Here is a 21,269-nt window from a genome sequence, read left to right as displayed (position 1 = left end):
TGCAGCTTTCTTGTAATTTCTTTAAGGAGTCTTCAGGAATATTTTTCGAGATGCCTTGAAGGACATTCAACGCTCTTCTTTGGATGTTGGCTGCCTTTAGCTCTGTTCTCTGTTGGAATGATCACACACTGCTTCAATAATGCTGAGGTCCGGGCGCCATGAATCATGGAGGCCAGTCCATGAGTGATGGTGTTCCACTCTGTGATTATTATTATTTTTTTCCATTCCTTGTATGGTCTTACTGCATTGGCTGTGTGTTTGGGACCATTGACATGCTGAAAAATAAACCTATTGCCAATCAGACACTTTCCAGATGGTATTGTATGGTGAGTCAAAATCTGACCTTGTTTCTTTGCATTCATAATTCCAACAATGATGACAAAATCCCAACACCACCGCCAAACCATGACAGAGCATCCACTGTGTATTACAAATGGTTGTGTCCATTAGACCTGTCAACACTGAATTTCAGTCCAGTTCTGGTGTAATTTGGCATGCCTCTGCCCTTCCTCCCACTTTCCCTTTATTAAGCACGACTTCTTGACAGCCATCCTTACACTGAGACCATTTCTGATGAGGATTCGGTAAATAGTAGATGAATCAACTGAAAGGTCAGAAAGATCTTTTTTGTGTAGACCTGCTATGTCTCCTTTACCCTCCACTTTTCCACGTTCCTCAAATTAAGGGACATAGAGAAAACTACAATAAGATATGCATCTTGTCGATGCACAAGTACTATTTTACACCTGTTAAACTGTGTTATCTTTGGTATTTTTCATAGCTCACACTAAAGGAATATCAAGAAATTATGTGTTTCTGCGATGGTAACAAAGTGCCTAAAGATACAGTTTAAAATTGGTTCTTTGCTCAGTTTTCTGTTATGTGTAGACAACATGGTTTCATCACTTCAGCTACATGCTTCTTTCAAGCTTGAATGAGTTATAGGTCAGTGTTAAGTGGGTTAATAAACAAAACATTCCTCTAAATGAGGAATGATCAAGTACGAGGACTGGACTAAAATCAGGGCAAAAGCATCCAATTTGAACGGCCTTCAGAAAGCCTGGAGGAGGTACAAATTACAAAATATGAAAAACTGAAGGGAAGGGTTAAAACAATGTTTAAAATGTATTGTTTAAATAAATGTTGTTGTTTTTTTAAAGCACTATTCAGGTTCTCAGGACTACACAAATATAACATAATCATTCATATCTGACATCTGCAAAGAGCTTTAAAAGTTTTTCTGGGTTTCCCCCCCAGGCATGAGGTTTTAAAAGATTGTTTTCAGCTCTTACGTGACATGCCCGAAAAAAGCCCCTTCTGCGTCACTGAGGTTTGTAACGTTTACGTGCAGGCAAAACAAATATCCGACGAGCATGTGAAGGCAGCACTCAGCTGGTAGTTCCCTGAGCAGCAGACGTCGGAGCGAGGTACTGACAGAAAATATGTGAGTTTCATGTGTTTAGCCGAACATCTGACTGCGATTTTAGGATTATTAGAAGAGTTTCTGTTGTAGTTTTTATCTTGTATGCGTGGAAGACGTCGGTTAAGTCCAGGGTGCGGTCTTTTAGGCTGTTTTGCTTTCGATTTCTTCTTCTTTCTTTTTTTAATGAGCTATCGTGAGTTTACGGCCTTCAAAAGTTTATAAAACACATTTGAGGTCATCGGCTGACAAGGGGGATGTCTTAAAAATAGCATTTAAGTCATTTCAGTTGTAGGAAAGTTGATTTTCAGATCGTTTTTGGAGCGTAAGCAGTCAAAGAATAGAACAATGGTAAGTGCGCAAAAGCAAATAAGCAACATCAGGAGGAGGCCTGTAACACCGCTGCTGCTTTCTGTCCTGACACCGAGAGCTTGCTGTACCTGTTCTCATCTGTCAGCGTCCTGAAATGTTTCATCATCGACCTTTATGTATTTTCTGGCAGAGTGCATCTCAGCATGGAGAGCAACACTGCTACAGAGGTAGCAGACCACTTGGCGCGCACCTTCTCCCAGGTGGTGTTCATCGACATCCCTCAGTCATACCCACCGTCCACCCACGTCACCTGCAGCTACACCCTCACTGCGGCCTTCCAGCCCAACCCTAGGGACTGGGTGGGCATCTTTAAGGTGGGTTGGATCAATTAAATCCTCAACTTTTTTTTTTTTTTATAAATGTTAAATCAAAGAATGTCCTTCTTAAGCTTTTCTACCCTTTTCCAGGTGGGGTGGACCACAACAAAGGATTATCATACCTTTGTGTGGGTGGAACCATGTATAGATGTAGTTGGGGAACAGACAGTGACAAGGCAAGCTTTCTTTAAGGGTAAGAAATGCTTTCACTTCTGTTTCCAGGTGAATGTGTTTGGCTGTGTTTGTAGTGTACACCCTAGTTGTGTCTTAAATGCAAACAGTTTAGGATTAAATCTGTTTTTCCTGAGCTGCTGTGTCAATGATCTGCACAGACAGATATGATTGTATCCAGGTTTCACCCACAGAATCCTATTTTTCTTTTTGTTTTTTGTCCAGTTAAAATGGCAGAAGCTCAAACAATCCATCACTGGTTTTTCAGCTTTACAATAAAGTATCCACATATTTTATGCCTCAAAGAGGTGAAAGTACCCCATGTTTTGCACACAAGAAAGTCAATATGTTATATAACCAAAATCTAAGCTTTTAGAGAGCCTTATTTTCATAATAATGAAACTTTTCTTGATATTTGATTTTTTTTTAAACTTGTCAATCAGAAACCATTTTTAGCCAATTTTACAAGAACATGTAAAAACAAATCTATCATTCTGGCATCTTCAGGGTTTTTGTGTGTTCAGTTTATTGGGGGGAGTTTAAAATGTAATATGGATCTTTTTACATTTTTTAGCATTTTATTGATTGAGAAACAAAATAATAAACGTTTCAAAGAGCAGTGAGAGTTTTTGAGTCATCATGACATCAAGATCTCGTTATCCGTTTCCTTCAGATTACTACCTGCCCAAAGATGAGATCGAGTTCTACCAGTTCTGCTACGTCGACAGCACCGGTCAGGTGCGAGGAGCCAGCACTCCTTTCTGTTTCAGAAGCCCTGCGGAGCAAAGCCTGGAGATCAGCCCAGACGATGACCTGCTGGTTATCACAACACAGGTAAGTGACTTAAACCTGACATAAAGGAAGCGGCAGGGTAGCCAGGATAATGTAGTGAGGAGTGATGTGGTGTTGAACAAGCTGGAGATAGGTTTCGAGACTCTGATTAGAGGGTATTACAGCAGATGACGACAAGGAAAAAGATGCATAAATTGTGCAATATTTTTCACTTGGTGAAAGCATGGCAACGTCACCTTGTTGATATGTATGTCAAAGCAAAGCTCAGAGTTACAGATCACACCCAGATGGTGGGCGGAGCTTGATGTTGAAGGGCCTGTTTTAATTTCCTAGCTGCAGGTCAGGTATGTAAGGCCAAATAAAAGAGGTTTACAGCCTCAGAGGTTCACAAGTGCCATTCCAAATCTTTGTGAATCCATCTGCTGTGGGAAATAACAAAGCTAAAAGTACCTATATTTGGAGTAACTAAGCTGTAGGAAGTTTTCTGACATCCAGAAATGAAGCTGCAAGACAAAAAACAGGACCACCTTAAAACCATCTTAAAATATGGAGCTCAGTTTTGTGACTGTACAGCAAATAAAGACGCCTCATATGCCACGTTAATGAATCAAAAATTTAAAACGGCATGAAAAAAAGAAAGCCTTTTGCCCACATACACTCGCCACCTTTCAAATTACTTCTTCAAGCTTCAAAGCGCCTTCATAGCCTCACAAATGTAAAAGACTCATCTGGAACGTCGTCACACTGACAAAATCCAGCTACAGACGCCCAACGTGCAGTATGAACGCGTCAGAAGTATTTAAACCAGTTCTGTGGCATTTCCTGCTGCAGTAGGTGCTTTGTTATGATGATGCATACACAGACTCAAAGTGAAAGCATTACAAGCTTTGCTGTCTAAGCTGGTAAAAACAAGTTATACATTCTAATAACAAAGCCTTTAAAAAGGCTTACGGCCCTAGCAGGGTCTCTTCCTGACATTGTCCTGGAGTGGGTGTGGCCTCTCGCCCCCCTGCCTAGGTGCCGTCCGTTTGGTACAGCTGACTCCCATCAGCAGTTAGAGGTACTTAAGGCCAGGGATAGGTGAGCTCTAGGCCAGAACCAAGCCAGGTAACTATAGACCGATAGCTTTACCATCACATATATGTAAAGTTATAGAGAGAATGATAAATGAAAGATTAATATATTATGTAGAAAGTAGAGGATTTATCTAACTATCAAAGTGGATTTAGAAGAGGGAGAAGTACTATGGATCCAGTATTGTGTTTGGAGCATGAAATTAGGAGGGCTCAGATAAATAAAGTGTGTGCGGTGGCAGTGTTTTTCAATATGGAGAAAGCTAATGATATGATGTGGAGAGAAGGTTTGTTAATTAAAATCCATAAATTGGGTGTTAGGGGTGGATGTATAGGTGGATTTTGGATTTTTTTTAAAGGGTACGCAAATACAAGTGAGAATTGGAAAGTGTTAGGGTTCCTGGGTCTTTGACCCAGTGGTTTCTGTTTTGTACCCTTTATTTGTGTTCTCTTCTTAGTTTATTTTTGTGAAGGTTTTGGTTTCTGTTTTACATTTCTATTTTTTCCCCAGTTCTTCTTGGTGTGTGATTTTGTAGTTTTTAAGTTTGGTTCCATACTCCATCTGTTCTGTGTCCAGTCAGTGTCTGTGCCTGCTCCACGTCTCTGTTACAGTGCCTGCTTGTGAGTCTGTGTCTATAAGTTCAGTCTGTGTTTCCTGTTTTACTTTGAAAGTCCGTATCTCATGTTAATGCGTCTAGTTTTGCTTCCTTCGTCACGTCAGCCCTGTTTTGTCCCAGCTGTGTTTCCCTCCTGTCTCTCATCTTTTGATTGCCTCCTCTGTGTATTTAAGCCCTGTGTTTCTGTGTCAGTGTCGCGATCTACCATCATATTGTACTGTGTGGTCTGTTTCCCAGGCTGCCGCATTAGTTTATTTTGTATTCTAGTTCAGCCAGTTTTCTGTTTTGCCGTCCAGCATTAAATCTGTATTTAAGTTCACCTTTTGTTTCCGTGAGTCTGGATTTTGGGTCCTTTTCCTGCCTGCACACAGCCTTCACATGACAGAGTTATTCAGGAGAGGTTTTCTGTAGAGAATGGGACTCCTCAGGGAGCATAGTGAGTCCCTTGTTATTTTCTCTAATGATTCATGATGTGTTTAATGATATAGAGCGTGGGGTGGGATGTTCACTTTTTGATGGAGCCTTATGGAGGAGAGAGAGGAATGTAGAATTTATTGTAAAGAAGCTGCAGGAAGCAGTTGGTAAAGTTGAAGAGTGGTCGTATAAGTGGGGCTTCAAAGGGGTTAGTGAGGAAGTTGGGTGAAGCTATATGGCGTGGAATTAGAAAGAGTGAGGAAGTTTAAGTTTCTGGGTTTGTGGTTGGATGGGAGGGTAACCTGGGGTGCACACATTCAGGAATTGGTGGGTAAGTGTAAAAGTTTTAAATATTTTGAGGTGTTTAGTTTGGAGGGATTGGGAAGCGAATAGCGAATCCTTGGGGGCCATATACACTGGGTTGGTGAGGTCAATGTTAGATTGTGGTTGTGTGGCATGTAATTCGGTAGCAGACACTACTCTTGGGAAATCAGATGTTATTTGGTATCAGGTGTTAAGACTTTGTACAGGGGCATTTAAAACAACGCCTACTGTAGCCTTGCAGATGGAGATGGGGGGGAGATGCCACTAGGATTGAGGAGAGAACATCTTAGATTGAATTATTGGGCAAATTTACAGGGGCAGGATCACCCTACGCTAGAAGTATTTAAACCTTGCTGGGAGAAAGGAGGGAATTAAAGAGCTTTGGATGGGTGGTGGGGGGGGGGAAGAGCTAGAGAATTTAATTTGGATCAGTTAGTCATGTCAACGAGTGCCGTGGCCTGCAATCCCTCCATGGATACTTCCTAAAGCAGTAGTAGATTTTGTATTATTGGACAAGAAGAGTAAGGATAGGCAGGCGGTCTAGACTCCCATTCAGTTCAGGGTTACATTGAACAGTATTATGGGTATGTGCAAGTATATACAGATGCGAATCCAGCTAGTCAAGTGGGGGTAGAAGTGGTGATTCTGGATTTTATGGTAGAAATTGGGAGGAGAATAAATGATGGCTTGTCTGTGTTTACAGGAGAAATGATAGCAATTCTATTAGCGGTTCAGTGGGCGGAAGAGATGAGGCCACTGAAAGCAATTATTTGTTCAGATTCAGGAGCATCCTTGGTCAGTCCATAGAGCGGTCATTCAGAAGGTCGAACAGATATTTTAATAGAGATTCGGTAAAGTCTTTTCAGAATACATATGATGGGTCTGTTAGTAGTGTTTGTATGGGTCCCGGCTCACTATGGGGCGAGGGGGAATGAAGAAGCAGATAGGTTGGCAAAGGAAGCCACTTATCATAGGATAGATGATCTGGCGGTGAGTTTTGTTCAAGCGGATTAAGAGTATTTTAAAGTTAGAAATGAGGGCTAGATGGCAAAAACGAAGAAGAAAAGAGGGGAAGGTGGTTCTATAAAATTCTAAGGGGAGGAGGAGGCGGCGTCAAGAATGAGATTTGGACATACAGGCTTGAATTCTACACTATTGTTGATAGGGAAACATAATTCAGGGAAATGTGGTTATTGTGGAGAGGAGGAAACTTTAGCACATGTTGTTTTGCAGTGTTGGAAGTATAAGGTAGAGAGGAGACAACTGCTTAATTTTTCAGGGTTTTGACCAACTACTGAGTTGTGTTTACTTCTTTTTTATTGGTGACAGCAGCTTGACAGTCTGAGTTTTGTTGAAATGTTAATAAAACCTTTTAATTTAACCGTTTTACCTATTTCTCTCTTTTTTCAACCCGGATACTTTTTACATCCCCTAGACCTTTTCATGTGTTCATATTTTCATGTGTTCACATTTTCCTGCTGTTTGAAGGGTTTTCTTGACTTTGTCCACCTCTGTTTTGTCTCTGTATCCCCCGTCTTCACTCCACTTCCAGTTTATTTTGATGATTGTTTTGCCTTGCTTTCCTCCTGTGAATTGACTTGTCTTTTCCCCTAATTCCTTGATGTTGTGGTTTTTTTGTTTGTTTGTTTTCCCCTACCCCAAGTCTCATTTTTGCCTGTCTGAATTCTCGCCTGTGTGAGCGTCTTCCCCACCTTATCTCCACCTGCACCCCTTTCAACCCTGTGTACATTCAGTCTTTATACTTTGTCAGATTCTGTAATATTTTATTCCACTGTTTTCTGTGTCCGTGGAGGGTTAGGTCTTTAGTGCTTAGTTCTGCAGTGAGCGTAATAGATCACAAACACAGTTCGCAGTCACATGTCAGTGAGCATCTGGGCTATTGAAGAGCTTCGGAAGATGTTTGTTTTTAGCCAAAAAAAAAAGTATCTGTGATCCCAGAGAGGTCTTTGCTCGCCATTATACTTCTAATACTTCAGAGGGGTTAAATGCAGTGCTTGCTTCTGACTTTTGTCTCTCCAACAACACATGAGAGCAGGTCGCAGTGTCTGAAAAGTAAACAGAGCTTTTTATTGACATATTTGGTTTTTCCTTTTTCCAGGACCAAGTTGAGCAGAGCTTACGCGAAAAAGCTGAAATGCAGAAAGAGCTGGATCAGATAAGAGCTGAAAATGAAACCTTGAAGAGTGCTCTGCTGAGGGAGCAGCAGCAAGCTGCCGGCTTAAAGGTCCACTTATCTTATTTTCCACTCCGCCATTTGTCTTGTGCAACAGAGAAAATAGTAAAGTGTAAGCTGAACTTTGGTAAGCTGACTCAGTGTTATTGATTCTCTCACAGGGGCAGAATGAGCAAAAAGAGAAAGAAAACGCCGAACTGGCCACTGAACTGGATCAAACCAAGCAACAGATTAAAAACCTGAGAAGCTCTTTCCAGCAGCAGCTGAAAGAAAATGACAGCTTGAAGGTTTGCCCTCGCTTGACATTTTACATCTAAATTCAGCACTTTGACATCTGTGTAAAAACTTATGTTTGACGTTAGGAGGAGATGGTGATCCAGATGACGAAGCAGATGGAGATACAGCAGGACAGCGTCACTGAGAGGAGGGAGCGGAGTTCATCGAGAACGAGCGAGGTAAGATGGATTCTGTCTCACTGTTAGACGGTCTAAAGTAAGTGAGCTTTGTTAAGTGGGAGCTTTGAACACCACCAATGTTTGGTTCTGGGCTGTATGTGGACTAATCCACTGTCCAGCTCCCAAAGTGCTGAAAGGAAAATCGCGTTATGCTGGATTTGAAGTGATAAGCTGTAATATTTGATGTTTATGTTGCATTTTTAATATGCTTTGAGTTGTAAAGGTCTCAGTGTGATTTCCCGGTTAAATTTAAAGTAAATAAAGAAGTCTGTAGAGCCAGTTTGCTCAATGCAAGCCGTGTTTGTGCAAATTATGTGTGCAAACTTCTTTTTTTTTTCTTTTTTTTAAACTGCCACACTTCACTCTAATGGCAGATATAAAAAATCTTGATACCACAGTCATAGTTTTGTAAAATTGTTGTTTTTCTTTCCTTTTTTCCCCATTTTCATCATTTTCAATCTCAGTTTCACATGTCAAGTGAACCCTTCTCCTATGACCGCTGATCTGAATCTTACAGTAACCTTGTAACGTTGGATCCAAGAAACATAAGCTGGAGCGAATATGATGACAGCAGAACTTTTATTTAATACTGTGGTTTTTACTGGGACACAGACACTCCCGCTCTCTCTCTGCTGTCATGTCCGCTTCCCCCCTCCGACTGTCATTGCCAACATATAAAGAGACACAATAACTGTCAGATCCCAGCACACCTGTTCACCCCGCCCCTGCGCCGCCCCGGGAGCTCACTGCGTCACCCCTCCTCTGCAGCTGGCCAGAGACCACACCCACACCACAAACCTCTTCCTTGTTTTACAGGAGAAATACGATCGAGCTGTGCAGAAGATCAACCAGCTGAAAGACGAGCGTGAAAAGCTGAAGGAGGCGATTGAGGCCCAGAGTGAGGAGATCTCCAAGTGAGTCATTTTCTACTTCAAACCAAAACTTTTAGAACGCATCTGCTTACTGATGCTCAAATCTGTGCGTTTTAGGCTGAATGCAAAGGTCAGAGAAGGTGAACGGGAGCTGTTTAAAGCAAAGGACGGCATCCAGCTCATCGAGGTAAATCTTTAGTTAACTTTATTTACTGCTGTGATCATTTTAAATGGGCTGGCCTGAGAGTTGATCCATTCAGTTGTCATTTATTTGGAACCAGAGAAATACAAAAATATATATATTGCATGCTGCCAGGTGGACCTTCAGAGCAGCAGGAAAGAGAAAGAGAGGCTCGCTGCAGAGCTGCAAAGACTTCAGAGCCTCACCTACAACGTGGATAAAATGCAGAGAGAGAACCAGGACTTGCAGAGGAGGCTTTCAGTGCAGGAGACTCAGCAGAGCCCTTCGGATGACCTAAAGGTGCGAACAGGTTAAAAAAAAAGGGGATCGTAACCTCCTAAAAAAAAGTATCTAATTTCATGGCTTAAAGATGCGTCTCCTCCTTAGTTTCAGTGTCAGACTCTTACCAGACAGCTACAGGAGACTGAGGCCAAGCTGGCAGCTGAAAAGGAGGAGACCAGAAATGCCAAGAGACGTAATGAGTATTTGGAGGCGGAGATGCAAAAAATCCGGGATCAGCTGGAGAACGTGTGCAAAGCATTGGATGGCGAAAAACGGAAGAGCAGCAAATTTGAGGTGAATCGATGTGAAATTTTAAGATTTAATTCTTATCTGTTTTGGGTTTTCTTTTTTCCTGCTCCACCTAAATCAGAACAAGCAAGAAAAATCAGCTGATAATCATTAAAATAAATATAATTAAATAAAAACGGAAGAAAAGCTGAGAAAATTAAATGATGCTATATTTATCATGTGCATATTGAACTCTGAGCTACTGTCCAGAGTGCATGAAATTAAGTGCCCAAACTCATGATAAAGGTACAGACTAAAAATTCAGCTTATTATTTTTTTAATATTTAGCTGATCTGATACTTTGTGAGAAATGTGCAAATATCAAACCCCAAGAGCCCCTGAACTTGACTCTATATGACACCTTTGGATTGGACCTCATTAAAGTTCTCAGCGGGTTCGACACAGGCTGGAAATTCTTTAGACTTAAAGTGTTTTTAATTTTGTGGTTTATTATCATTTTGGAATTTTTGACCTGCAGTTTGTCTGTTGGACGTTTCTGAAAATTGAACTTGGTTTTCTTTGATTTTTCAGCTGCAAATCCTTGAAGTTAATGAAGTGTTGGCAGATAAGAACATCGCCATAGATGAAAGGGAGTCGACCATAAATCTGAAAGACAATCAGCTCACACTCCTGACACAAGAGAAGGAGGAGCTTGCTCGAGAAAACCAGGTACACACAATAACGCTGGCTCTACTCGGTAGATGTTCAGACTCAGAATCACTTTTAAAAAAAAATGTTGACACCTCAACTGTGTTTATTTTGCCAGACTCTCAAAGAAACCATTCAGGACCTGCGCAGACTTTACACGGAGCCCCCTACAACTCCTGCAGAACCTTTGTACTTGCAGCCAGATGATGACGCACCACCTGCTTCAACCCACGTTTATGAAACCATAGGTGGGAAACTGTCTCACACATGTACTGTCTAAAACCTACTAAATCTGAAGAAAATACTAACTTTAGTATATTTAGCTATTTACACTAACTTTTACCTTGATCTTACAGCCCCTCTAAGTACTGAGGGGCGACTTGGAGTGTGGTTCTTCCTGTTAATTGTCGAGCATTTCCAAGCCCTCAAAACTTCATGTGTACAGGACATGTGTGCATGAAATCATGAAACTCTGTTTTGGTTGCAGTTCTTAACAATCTTGCAAAACTGCACTTATTTCATGCCAGTAACGTGCTTTCATTTAAAGATTCGTATCACTGTGTAGCTGAAAAATTCTCCTTTTATGGCGCTCACTGCTTTTCTTCTGTCTCATTGCAGGACCAGAGGACGAGGATGTGAGTCAAATACTTTCCTTTTTATTTAAGTTTTTATATTTATTTCAGTCCAGCTTCACACCTACAGTGGTTTTGGTTTAGGATTTATTTTTTCCTGATAGCCTTGGTGCAGATATCTTAACTAAAGCTGCCACAGAGTGACTCCCGTGGCATCTTCCCCCCTCCAAAACACATTAATGAGAAAAGCCCCCCTCCCTCGAGTGACTCGGCTGTTTAGGGTTTATTTTTGAAGCGGATTTAAAACTTAATCCGCTCGCTATTCCATTACGACCCCTGATGTGCTGCCGTCTCCATTTCAGTCGCTGGTGTGTCGTCACTGCCGCGAGAGCTTCCCCGGCATCACCCAGGACGAACTGGATCAGCACGAGCAGTGTCACCGCGTCTGCCCCTTCTGCACGATGATCTGTGACGACATGGACCAGGCCACGTTTGAAGATCACGTCTACAGCCATTAGGAGAGAGAGAGCGGCAGCAGCGTGGTTTGAATAGGTCTTAAGAGATGGGTGGTTATACATTTAAAAGTAACTTCTTGGCTTCAACATGTTGGCCTGCAGACACTGGAAACCTGCCTGTGTTACATAATCCTTCGCGGCCTATGTTATTGCATTTAAATATAAAAACGTAAAAGTAGACGGCACAACTTCTCTGCTTACATTTTGGCACATGCGCACACACACAGATATTTGGCTCTGCTGCTGGTATTAACACACGAAGTGTCAAACAAGTCAGTTAAACTAGACTACAGTCAAACGCCTCATTAAAACCTACTTAGGACATGCAAACTTCTGAATGCACGCTGAAATATTCACACACACACACGCGCGTTATAAAGACACACCCGTGGTGGTTTCACATGAATTTAAAGGCTGGTTAGTGAATAAATCCTAAACATTATGAATATGGGAGATATTTAGGCACACAAACACTGATGTTGAACCCCTGCCACATGCAAAACATGTAATGTTTCGCACCACAAATTTGAGTCTACTTCTCCCCCCACTTTTAAGTTTTTCCACAGGCACTGGTTTGGTGAAGAAATTGGAAAGTTGTGTGGAAATTCAAGTTTCTTAATATTATAGGCTTTAACTGTATTGTAACGGTCCTCTAATCAGTAATCATAATGTGATGCTTCACTGCTGCAGAAGCCTCGAGGCAGATAGTGGTCTCATTGGTGGTCACCCTAACATTGTGCTATCAGAGTATGTCGTTTTTGTTCTCCTAAGTTTCTGAAATCAGGAAAGATTATCAGTCATGTATAACGGAAGAAGTATAGTTAAGATAAAGACTCCACTCTGTCATATTTGCTGAAGAGATGATAAAACCTTAGTTTACCTGACCTGAACATCATCGGGGAGGATTTAAAAAAAAAAAAAACAAAAGCTGTTTTTCTTTCCAGCACAAGCAGGATGTGATATAATCTTAAAAAAAATGACCCCACTAGCAGTTTAAGATCCCATCTTTGTCTCAAAATCTTAGTAGTCTTTAGTTTCTCACATTGAAAGTCAGTTTTAAAGTTTTTACTTTTGAATATAGCCATCAGAAAAATGTGTGATTTTATTAAATGATCCTTGAAGTTGTTGAATATAGCATTTTAGGTTAATATCGAAACTTGATGAAATATTAAATATATTATCCGGAGTTATTCATTTGTCTTTGCACTTATCTGTAAGAGGAAATTATGATCAGTTATAACAAAGTCATTTATTTAACCAGGTTTCTGATGATTTGAACATGTAACAAGTTTGAGTCAAAAGTCATATCAAGTAATAAATGTAAGTGCATTTTATTGCAGAATAATAAAAAATGTGCAACAAAACAGAATGATCTCGTTTATACATTTGGAAGAACTTTCTTCTAATCACCCAAAAACCTTGATAGTATAAGCCGAATTCTTCTGCCGTGGGCTGGAGCTCCCTTTCACTGACTCTGCGGTAATATTAGTGCACTCTTTGGAAAGTTTCCCCTCCACATGTCCAAAATCTGATCTCAGAGGGAGTCCATGCTGCACGCCAGCTCCAGAGCCTCAGCCAACTCCGTCACATGAGCCACCTTCCTCCCACAGGGCACATTTTGTTTACCAACAAGCCTCAAGCTGCAGGTCCGGGGCCTCCCACAGCTTAAGGTGTCATCTGATTGGCCTCCTCCGGTGTGACGTCACGGGAAGTCAGCTCAGAGAAGAGCGCTGGCAGCCAGTACTGTGCCTCTCCAGCTGCCTGAGAGTCCAGCCAAGCCAGGCCTTCCTTCAGCAGGTGATCCTGGGAAAAGGACAAAGGAGAGTGGAAACCAGTTATTTTAGGCCCCAAATAAAAGAAAACAGCGGATCGGTTTGAAGTAGCGCAGGATTAAAGGATGATTAAGAAACAGCCAATGGCCAGGCTGTACCCTGCTCCTCACAGACCTTGATATATATAATCTCCATCCTGGCTGCTTTCACACAGTTAAAATGAGCTGATGTTTACTCACCAGCACGTGACACGCTCGCTCCTTCTCCCATTTTAGACTGTCCTTGATCTCACTCACTGTGACGTATCCCTTTTTCTGCAAACAAAAAGAAGACTGACATTAGAGCACCAGAAACAGCTGGGATCTCACCTTTCAGAATAAAAGCCCTTATCTCAGACACAAAATCCTCAACATTGTCCTTTTACCTCTCCCTGCTGTGATCCTTCAATACATGGTGGCAATAAAATAAAGGCTCGAAGAATTTTACTGCATCACATTCGCGGACTGCCTTCATGGAAATAAAAATGGGACTATGCAACAAAGAGTTTGTCCAAAAGAATTATGTAATGGCATGAAAGTTACACAACCAAAATGTAATAAAGACCTCAGGATGGAGGATAAAGTACAAGAAGTCCTTAGGATTGTGTAAAAACAAGCACTTGATTATTTTTCAAGGCTGCTGATTGCTTTATGCTGAACTTTGGCTTCGTCTTACCTCGGCCAGCTGAAGAACCACAGTGTGGTCCATGTTGAGCTCAGCCGGGACTGACTGGACCAAGTAAGAACCACCAACGGGAATCATCCCAAACCCATTCCCCATCACCTTCAGTTTCTTTATGGCTCTGACCAAGTCATCCCTGGGAAGCACATATTCAGCCACGTGATTTAAAGTTGATGTCCAGGCATTAAATAATCCAAAAATAAACATCTTTAAGGCATTTTATGTCGATCAGTAGCACATGTTTCTATACTACACAACACGTTCGGTTGGTTATACTTACTGGCTAACCTCCTGAGCGTATTTACCGCGTCCTTTCAGTACTCTCTGATGGAGCTCATCTAGAGTAATCAGCCCTAAAAGAAAACACACACATTGGGACTTTATTTAGTGATTTCAGAGCTGGGTTATAATTACCGGATTCAGTTCATGATTTGATTTTCTGCAATTCACTGTTACCTCTGATGTCTAAGATATTAATGCCAGCAGACTGCTGCAGGTAAATAAAGATGCAGGTTACTGTTGAATAGGAAGGGTCCTAACTGAGTGACCCAGAAGTATCTGCAGCTGTAATAAGAATCCTCTAAATACTAGGAAAAGGTGCTTCTGTGTTTCTTATTTACCGCATTTAGCAGAGGTTACACTGAACTAGCCTTTATGAAAGCAGGCCCAACATAATTAAGGAGTCTTGTGTAAGTGCAGTCTGATTCTCTCAGTCCTTAAAGTTCTCTTTCAGATATTTCCTTGACCTTATGTTTTCTACTGAGGCTGAGGAAAACAGTTTTTTGGGGGGGACTATTCACAGCCACTCTGCATACAAACCTCCGTTTCTATGTTTCAGGGCAAGGCACACTTCAATGATCTGCACACCGAGTTCATAGTAGAAGTCACCAACTCCGAGCATCTCAGACCAAAACCCTTTACCAGCTGTGGAAAACAAAAAATAAAAACGGCACAGAAAAGGTTACGTCACTTGGATAAGCAGAAGAAAACAGACCTGAAACAGCCTGAAAATTTTGCTCTCATACAGCATGATTTTTTTCCAAATTAAACTTGTAAAGTGAATTAATTTGGGTCTATGTAGAAAAAGAACACAATTTTCCAAGTTTTGTATCGTGAACTTCACTTTTTTTTCATTCAGATTTACAACTTTGATCTTTAAAGTTCTGACCATATTCTCTGAATGGATCCCCATCCAGTCCCTTATTTATTTATTTATTTATTTCTAATGCCACTAATATGCCAAAACATATGCTGATTATATCCCAAATCATTCTCACATGCAAGCGGGTCAACGCCGATGGTGGCACACATTTCCTGAAACTGGACCCTGAACTGTGGGTTCTTGCGGATCTCTTGTTTATGTTTGCTGGCAAATTCTTCCAGGTGGGTCTTGAAAGTTTCCAGCTGCTTGGACATCTAGCAAAAAAGGGAAAAAATGTTCAGTTGTAAAACTGGGGCTTCAATTGGGACTTATTTTCATAATTTATTGGTACTGATAGCAAATTTCATATTCAAAATATTTTAGTCTTTGAAACATTCAAAAATAGCTCACCACAGGGTCACAAAATCTGAACCAATTACAATACCATCTGATTTTAATGAAACAAAAACTCCAAAACAAAAATATTAAATTAAAAAAGACAAAGCAAAACTTTTCAATGGAAAGAATAGAAACTATTTAGTATTGTTATTATATATGTTTTGATTAATCAGTAAGCAAAAGGCGACAATCTGGAATAAATTAAGTGCATTTATTGCTATTTGAGGCCACCAATTTGCATTAAAGGAGTGTGTCAGTAAGCCAGTAAGATAAATAATTATACTAAATTTAACACAAGGGTGAAAACAAATAATCACACAATTCATGGTTTAATTTACGGACAATGGTTTCACTTCGCAGACAAAACTCACAAAAACTCACCTGCACTATTTGATCCTCAGCCAGAACATTTCCTCTTTCTTTGTATTTGGCCTTAACAAACAAAAAAAGTACAAGTGAGATAAGAAAAATGTTGCTCCAGTTTCTACACTCATCATTGGCAGGCGGTTTTAATGTGTGTAAATACGGGTTAACTGCTTACCAAGTGCATTTAAATAAAGGCTGACATTATTTAGAGATATTTATGATACTTTTGCCCACATTAACCTGCATATTACAAACTAATTCCTGGTATCATCATTACTAAATGATGAAGCAGCAGTAAATGGCTTTTGCAGGTGTATTCTGCTAAAATTAAACCACGGCAATAAAAAAATATCTGCGGCTCACGTTGGCTTTTAAATACCTCCTGCCAGCTGGAATAAAGATAATACACATATGACTAATGTGAGGCTCTGACTCCTCTTGAATCACCGCTTTGAGTTACAGCGTTACCTCAGCCAGCTTCTTTTTGGCGATCGCCCCGGCGCCGACACCTCTCCGCATTTTGGTGATGTTTGTCCCAAACTGTAAGAGGAAGGTTTAAACTCGAAACTACGAGGTTATGGCACAAAAATGACTCCTCTGCACAATTTAGGGTAAAAATCTTAACCTAAGCTAAACTAATCCTAATTTAACGCATTGTCGCTCATAAATTCTTCCTGATTTCACCTCAAAGAACAAATTTAGCTCTTACATCACCGATCTGTAACTCCTGTCGATTTTAACGGCTGAAAAGTGAAGTTTTCTGGGTTTTTTCTGGGATGTTTCACGCTAAATGATTGCAACTGCTTCCATTTTGTTTACAAGGAAGTAAACAGCTGAACAGTGTACTGAACACTGCCCCCTGGTGTTGGGGAGGATATAGCAGCTTGTTGCTGTTAATCCGTTTAAAGTTATTATGAATATATTATCAAAATTATCCTCATCAGCAAATAATAATTGCTTCTTTGCATCATGAGATCCCTTTATATTATATATTTTTGAAGAATTAACTTTATTTATTAGAAATTCTTATAAATTAAGAATTTCTGGCTGTTACAGCAGACAAAACCTTAAAAATAGCATTAGAAAAATTAAAGAAGCAGCTATATAGACATATATCTGAACAACATAAAACATGTTTTAATGAACATAGAAAATGAAATATATGACATTTAATAAAACAGAAAAAATAAAATTTATTGAATAACGTGGGGGGAAAAAACAATCAGCAGGTGTTAGGTGACAGGTTTTGCAGTGTAAAGAGTTACAGCGTGATATTAGTAGTGTGTTGATTGATTTAGGACTACAATTATTTTGAAACGGAGTTGAAACAGTTATAGTTGTTATATAGGTGTTATAGTTGTGGTTATAGTTATAGTATCTCCAGCATTTCAGGTTCAAAGACTCTGAGAAGTACAATTCAGTGATTCAGTGATTTTTAGATAATAATTTTATTCATTTATGTGAAGACTGCATTACACAAATAGAGCTTTTGCACGGGACAAATATTCACAGTTTTACACTAGTAGACCTACAGATTGTCCATCACAGAGTTAAAGATGAAGAAGAGTTGAGATGAGGTCTCCACAGTGCCTCTGCATCCTTCTGGATCCTCACAGCCTGAGAACAGTGTGACAGATTATTTATATTAAACACAGCAAAGTAAATTGATTTTGGATTTTATTTTTAATTAATTCATTGTTCTGTCACAAAATAGAGAGAAAACGCTGCTTCAAATGTCCCAGAGCCCTGTGTCCTCATGAAGACACGAGGCTCTGGGACATTGAGCCTTGTTATGTTTATTATAGAATTATGCTTATTTCTAACCAGATATTCAAATTGTCTGTGCCACATCGTCATTTGAAAAGAATACAGGTAGTGCCTCTGCACGTGAATAAGTTTAAGCACACCTAAATGTTTCTCCCCTGCTTCTCCTGCAGGCTGAGCTTCAGCAAGTTGTTGTACTGATGTTCCTCTAAATCCTTCCCAGCATCAGCGGGCCTGAGAGAACAGAAAATACCTTTCAATCAAATAAATCTGTTGTTTTGTTCTGCTTTTAATCTGGTGCTTCATTCACTGACTCACTTGGTTTTCTTCTGCCTTTGGCTGAGCAAGAACTTGATAAAGTTTTTCTGCACCATTGAATCCATGATTTTGCTGAATTCGCTGGCGATGGTAGACTCAGCGTACCTCTTCCTCAGGTTCTGCTCGTCTTCACTGAGAGGCAACAAAGACACAAATATAAAAATCTGATTATTTCTTTGACCCTCTTATTCCCTCTCCTCACACTCAATAGTAGTCAGACCCTGTCATATCTTAAAGACTTAATAGTATCTTATTATTAGTGCTTTGTGATACTGGAAATTTTGATATCGAACCGATAGCGAGTAAATAGTGTCAGTGTTGCTAATACCAGTAACACCTTTGAGCTTTTCATGTACTTTGAAGCTGTTTTTGTTTTTTGAGACCTGTAAATCTGCCTGTCTCTAAATCCCTTTGGGTCAGCTTCTGTTGTTTAACTGTGCTGTAGGCTATAAATAAAATAGACGCGACAGTGTCGATCCTCTCGTGCTAGTATCAGTCCAATACCAGTACTAGCACTGGTATGATCGATATTTGGATCGCTCTCCCCTGTATATATATACAACCATTTGTGCTTAGTAGAAACATATTTATTTTTCTAATATATCTGCAATTCACTTCCTGATCCTTCTGCTGCTCAAACAAGTGAATTTCCCCAGTTTGGGATACACATTCTTCTTCCCCGCTGTCACCAAGCTCTGCTCACAGGGGATCGCCTGCTTTTTCTCTGATATTGCAGGATCTTTGTCTCACACTATTTGGCCCCTCAAGGTGACTTTTGTTATTGTTATATTTTTTTGGTTATTTGTTCAACCTTTTGATTGCTAAAGTTAAAGAAAATGATGAAAATATTTCCAGACGTGTAATTCTATCTGACCAAGAGTCAAATCCTCACATCCAAGAAGCAGAGGATTTTCCTTTTTGTAGATTTGATTAATAAGCAGCTCAACTAATCATAAAAATTGTAGTTTTAACCAATTGGCCATTTAACTTGTCCACATCAGCCACATTATTACAGTGTACTGTATTATAGCAGCAGAATATGGACCCTGATAGCTTCCTTGTCATATATGACAAGGTTTTCTCCGTTTTTCTTGTATTATTGTGAGGTTTTTACCTTACAATTCAAAGCACCTTGAGGAAACTGTTCGTGTGATTTCGCACTATATAAATAAATCTGAACTGATTTTAATTGAATTATCAAAGATATAACAAAATGTGGTATAAAGTACTTATTATTATGTATTTAAGGAGTCACGCTATTATAAATTGTGTTGACATACTGGGGGAAAAATAGTCAGCTAAGCACACGGAGAAAAGTTTGGAAGCCATTTAAATACTTATATTAAATTCAAGCTCATTATGCAGATAAAAGGACTTCCTGCTGCACTGAGGCAAGGTTTCCAATCTTTTGTGATTGAAGTACCCCCCACAGTAACCCATTTCTACCCCACACTGTCACGTTCAGACTGTATTCATTAAAATGTTTAACCCACAAGTCAATTAAAAGTATAAATTCCAATTTAAGATGTTTTTTTATCAGAATATTTTCTAACATTTAAGATTTGTCTTCACAGCTGTGACCTGCCATGCACTATATTGTGATAAATAATCCCCCACTATAAGCCTTTACATTTATTTTCCTCCGCAAACACAAACATATATGAATATTTTTACAATTTTATAATCATATCTTTTTTGCTTTTATTAATCCCAACTTTTACATTTTAAGTCAAGCTAAATATGAGTTTTGCTGTATTTGAACCTCACTGTCCTATAGAACAGTGAGGTTCAAATACAGCAAAACTGTAGACTGTACACAGTCTACAGTTCACTCCAAAGTTTAATTTATAAGCATTCAATGTTATAAAATTCTCTAAAATTAAATATATAAAGTAAATGCAAGTAAAAAAGTTTTAAAATCATTGGAATTTTGAGCAGCCTTGTCTTATAAATATTGCCGTTAAATCCAATTATCACTCAGTATGTTCAGGGGAAACAAGCATGTAAAGCATACAGTGAGACTTACGCCATCTCTTCTGGTTTTGCATGCAGGGCTCCCAGCAGGCAGATGATCAGAAGTTTGAACAACAAAGCCTTCATGATGACCTGAAAGGAAAAACAGAGATTGTTGGAGAAAGGTCCACACTTAGTTCAACAACTTTAAGCAACCTGGAGGAAAGGTGAGCATATTCTGCAGCTCAAACCAAGTGTGTGAGCAGTTACATGAAATCCATTCAAGTATATTTTCTCACCTTTGAATAAAACGTCTTTAAAGCAGGCAGAGGGGGAAAATTTCCAGAGAAATTTGTAGACTGCTTACTACGATGTGTTGCTTTCAGAAAATGGGCTTTTATATAGTTTCCACTGAGATAATATGAGCCAAAGCTACAAAAACAGTTTAGTTCCAACACATTAAGTCATTAATGAAACACATACACACACAGGTGACTACTGATAAAGAGGGACGTAATAAACTTTAAATGGGAAAATGCGTGGGCCATTAAACTAATGAAAAAGTGGCAATGTGAAAATTAAAGCATGTTGAAAATACGGTGAAGATGTTTGACTGATGCTTATCGTAAAATGAGAAACCTCTGCTCTATGACACTTTCTCCAAAGTAATGACACCTACTGCTCCTCTCACAAAACACCTTAGCCTCAGCTATTGCAACCCTCACACAGTGACACTGAAATTATAGCTTAAAGAAGACCCATTACTATCATATATAGGGTGGATGCTTTCAAATATTAAGATAGTTAATTCAGTTTCATTTAAATTTTGTTTCTATAATGCCAAATCACAAGAACAGTTGCCTCGAGGCACTTTATATTGTAAGGTACAGATGCTACAATAATACAGAGAAAACAGAAAAAAAACACAAAAATCAGACGATTTCCTGTGAGCAAGCGCTTTGGCAGCAGTGGGAAGGAAAAACTCCTCTTTAACAGGAAGAAACCTCCAGCAGAACAAGGCTCAGGAAAGGGGCAGCCAACTAGTGCAACCGGTTAGGGGTGAAAGGAGGAAGACAGGACAAAGAAATGCTGTGGAAGAGAGCCAGAGATTAATAATAACTAATGCAGAGTGGTGTAAAAGCTGAATTGTGTAGGTAATCATGTGGGTCAAAAACTCAGGCTTCAGAGTACTCTGAAAGCTCTGTTTTAGACATTTTTTCTACTCTTTGCTCTGTATGATGTCCGTTTGCAAAAAGCAGCCTATCTGCTGACAGGAATTTCTTATGTATTTTACATATTTGAACCTCGAAGTAATAGCCTTTGTCTGTT

General features: G+C 39.7%; 2 protein-coding genes across 4 annotated transcripts in view; one reads left to right on the top strand and one right to left on the bottom strand.

The window, feature by feature from the left end:
* The window catches only part of calcoco2 (calcium binding and coiled-coil domain 2), a 16,041-nt gene extending 3,608 nt beyond the window's left edge, over positions 1–12,433 (top strand). The window contains exons 1-15 of one of the 3 annotated variants that reach the window (XM_005725786.1): positions 1,334–1,427; positions 1,923–2,106; positions 2,200–2,302; positions 2,954–3,114; positions 7,620–7,745; positions 7,856–7,981; positions 8,057–8,149; positions 8,966–9,063; positions 9,139–9,208; positions 9,338–9,502; positions 9,590–9,778; positions 10,304–10,441; positions 10,539–10,668; positions 11,039–11,055; positions 11,355–12,433. In XM_005725786.1, the coding sequence (XP_005725843.1) occupies positions 1,936–2,106; positions 2,200–2,302; positions 2,954–3,114; positions 7,620–7,745; positions 7,856–7,981; positions 8,057–8,149; positions 8,966–9,063; positions 9,139–9,208; positions 9,338–9,502; positions 9,590–9,778; positions 10,304–10,441; positions 10,539–10,668; positions 11,039–11,055; positions 11,355–11,510 (1,743 nt within the window). In that variant the 5' untranslated portion in view covers positions 1,334–1,427; positions 1,923–1,935 and the 3' untranslated portion in view covers positions 11,511–12,433. Of the gene's footprint in view, positions 1–1,333; positions 1,445–1,922; positions 2,107–2,199; positions 2,303–2,953; positions 3,115–7,619; positions 7,746–7,855; positions 7,982–8,056; positions 8,150–8,965; positions 9,064–9,138; positions 9,209–9,337; positions 9,503–9,589; positions 9,779–10,303; positions 10,442–10,538; positions 10,669–11,038; positions 11,056–11,354 lie in introns of those variants that run through there. The other 2 variants (XM_005725787.2, XM_005725788.1) reach the window with 2 other exon arrangements.
* Positions 12,434–12,739: 306 nt separating this feature from the next.
* On the bottom strand, positions 12,740–16,733 carry snf8 (SNF8 subunit of ESCRT-II). The gene is made up of 9 exons (XM_005725785.1): positions 16,615–16,733; positions 16,374–16,445; positions 15,921–15,971; positions 15,277–15,415; positions 14,819–14,923; positions 14,280–14,352; positions 13,994–14,135; positions 13,519–13,593; positions 12,740–13,310 (listed from the first exon to the last, which is right to left on the bottom strand). Exons 2-9 carry the CDS (start codon positions 16,422–16,424, stop codon positions 13,173–13,175), a joined length of 774 nt encoding a protein of 257 aa, XP_005725842.1. The 5' UTR covers positions 16,425–16,445; positions 16,615–16,733; the 3' UTR covers positions 12,740–13,172.
* Between the last annotated feature and the right edge of the window lie 4,536 nt (positions 16,734–21,269).

The sequence above is a fragment of the Pundamilia nyererei genome, unplaced genomic scaffold, assembly GCF_000239375.1.
Source record: "Pundamilia nyererei isolate P.nyererei 1_Seehausen unplaced genomic scaffold, PunNye1.0 scaffold00017, whole genome shotgun sequence".
NCBI lineage: Eukaryota > Metazoa > Chordata > Actinopteri > Cichliformes > Cichlidae > Pundamilia > Pundamilia nyererei.
This window is presented reverse-complemented; position numbering and strand designations above follow the sequence as displayed.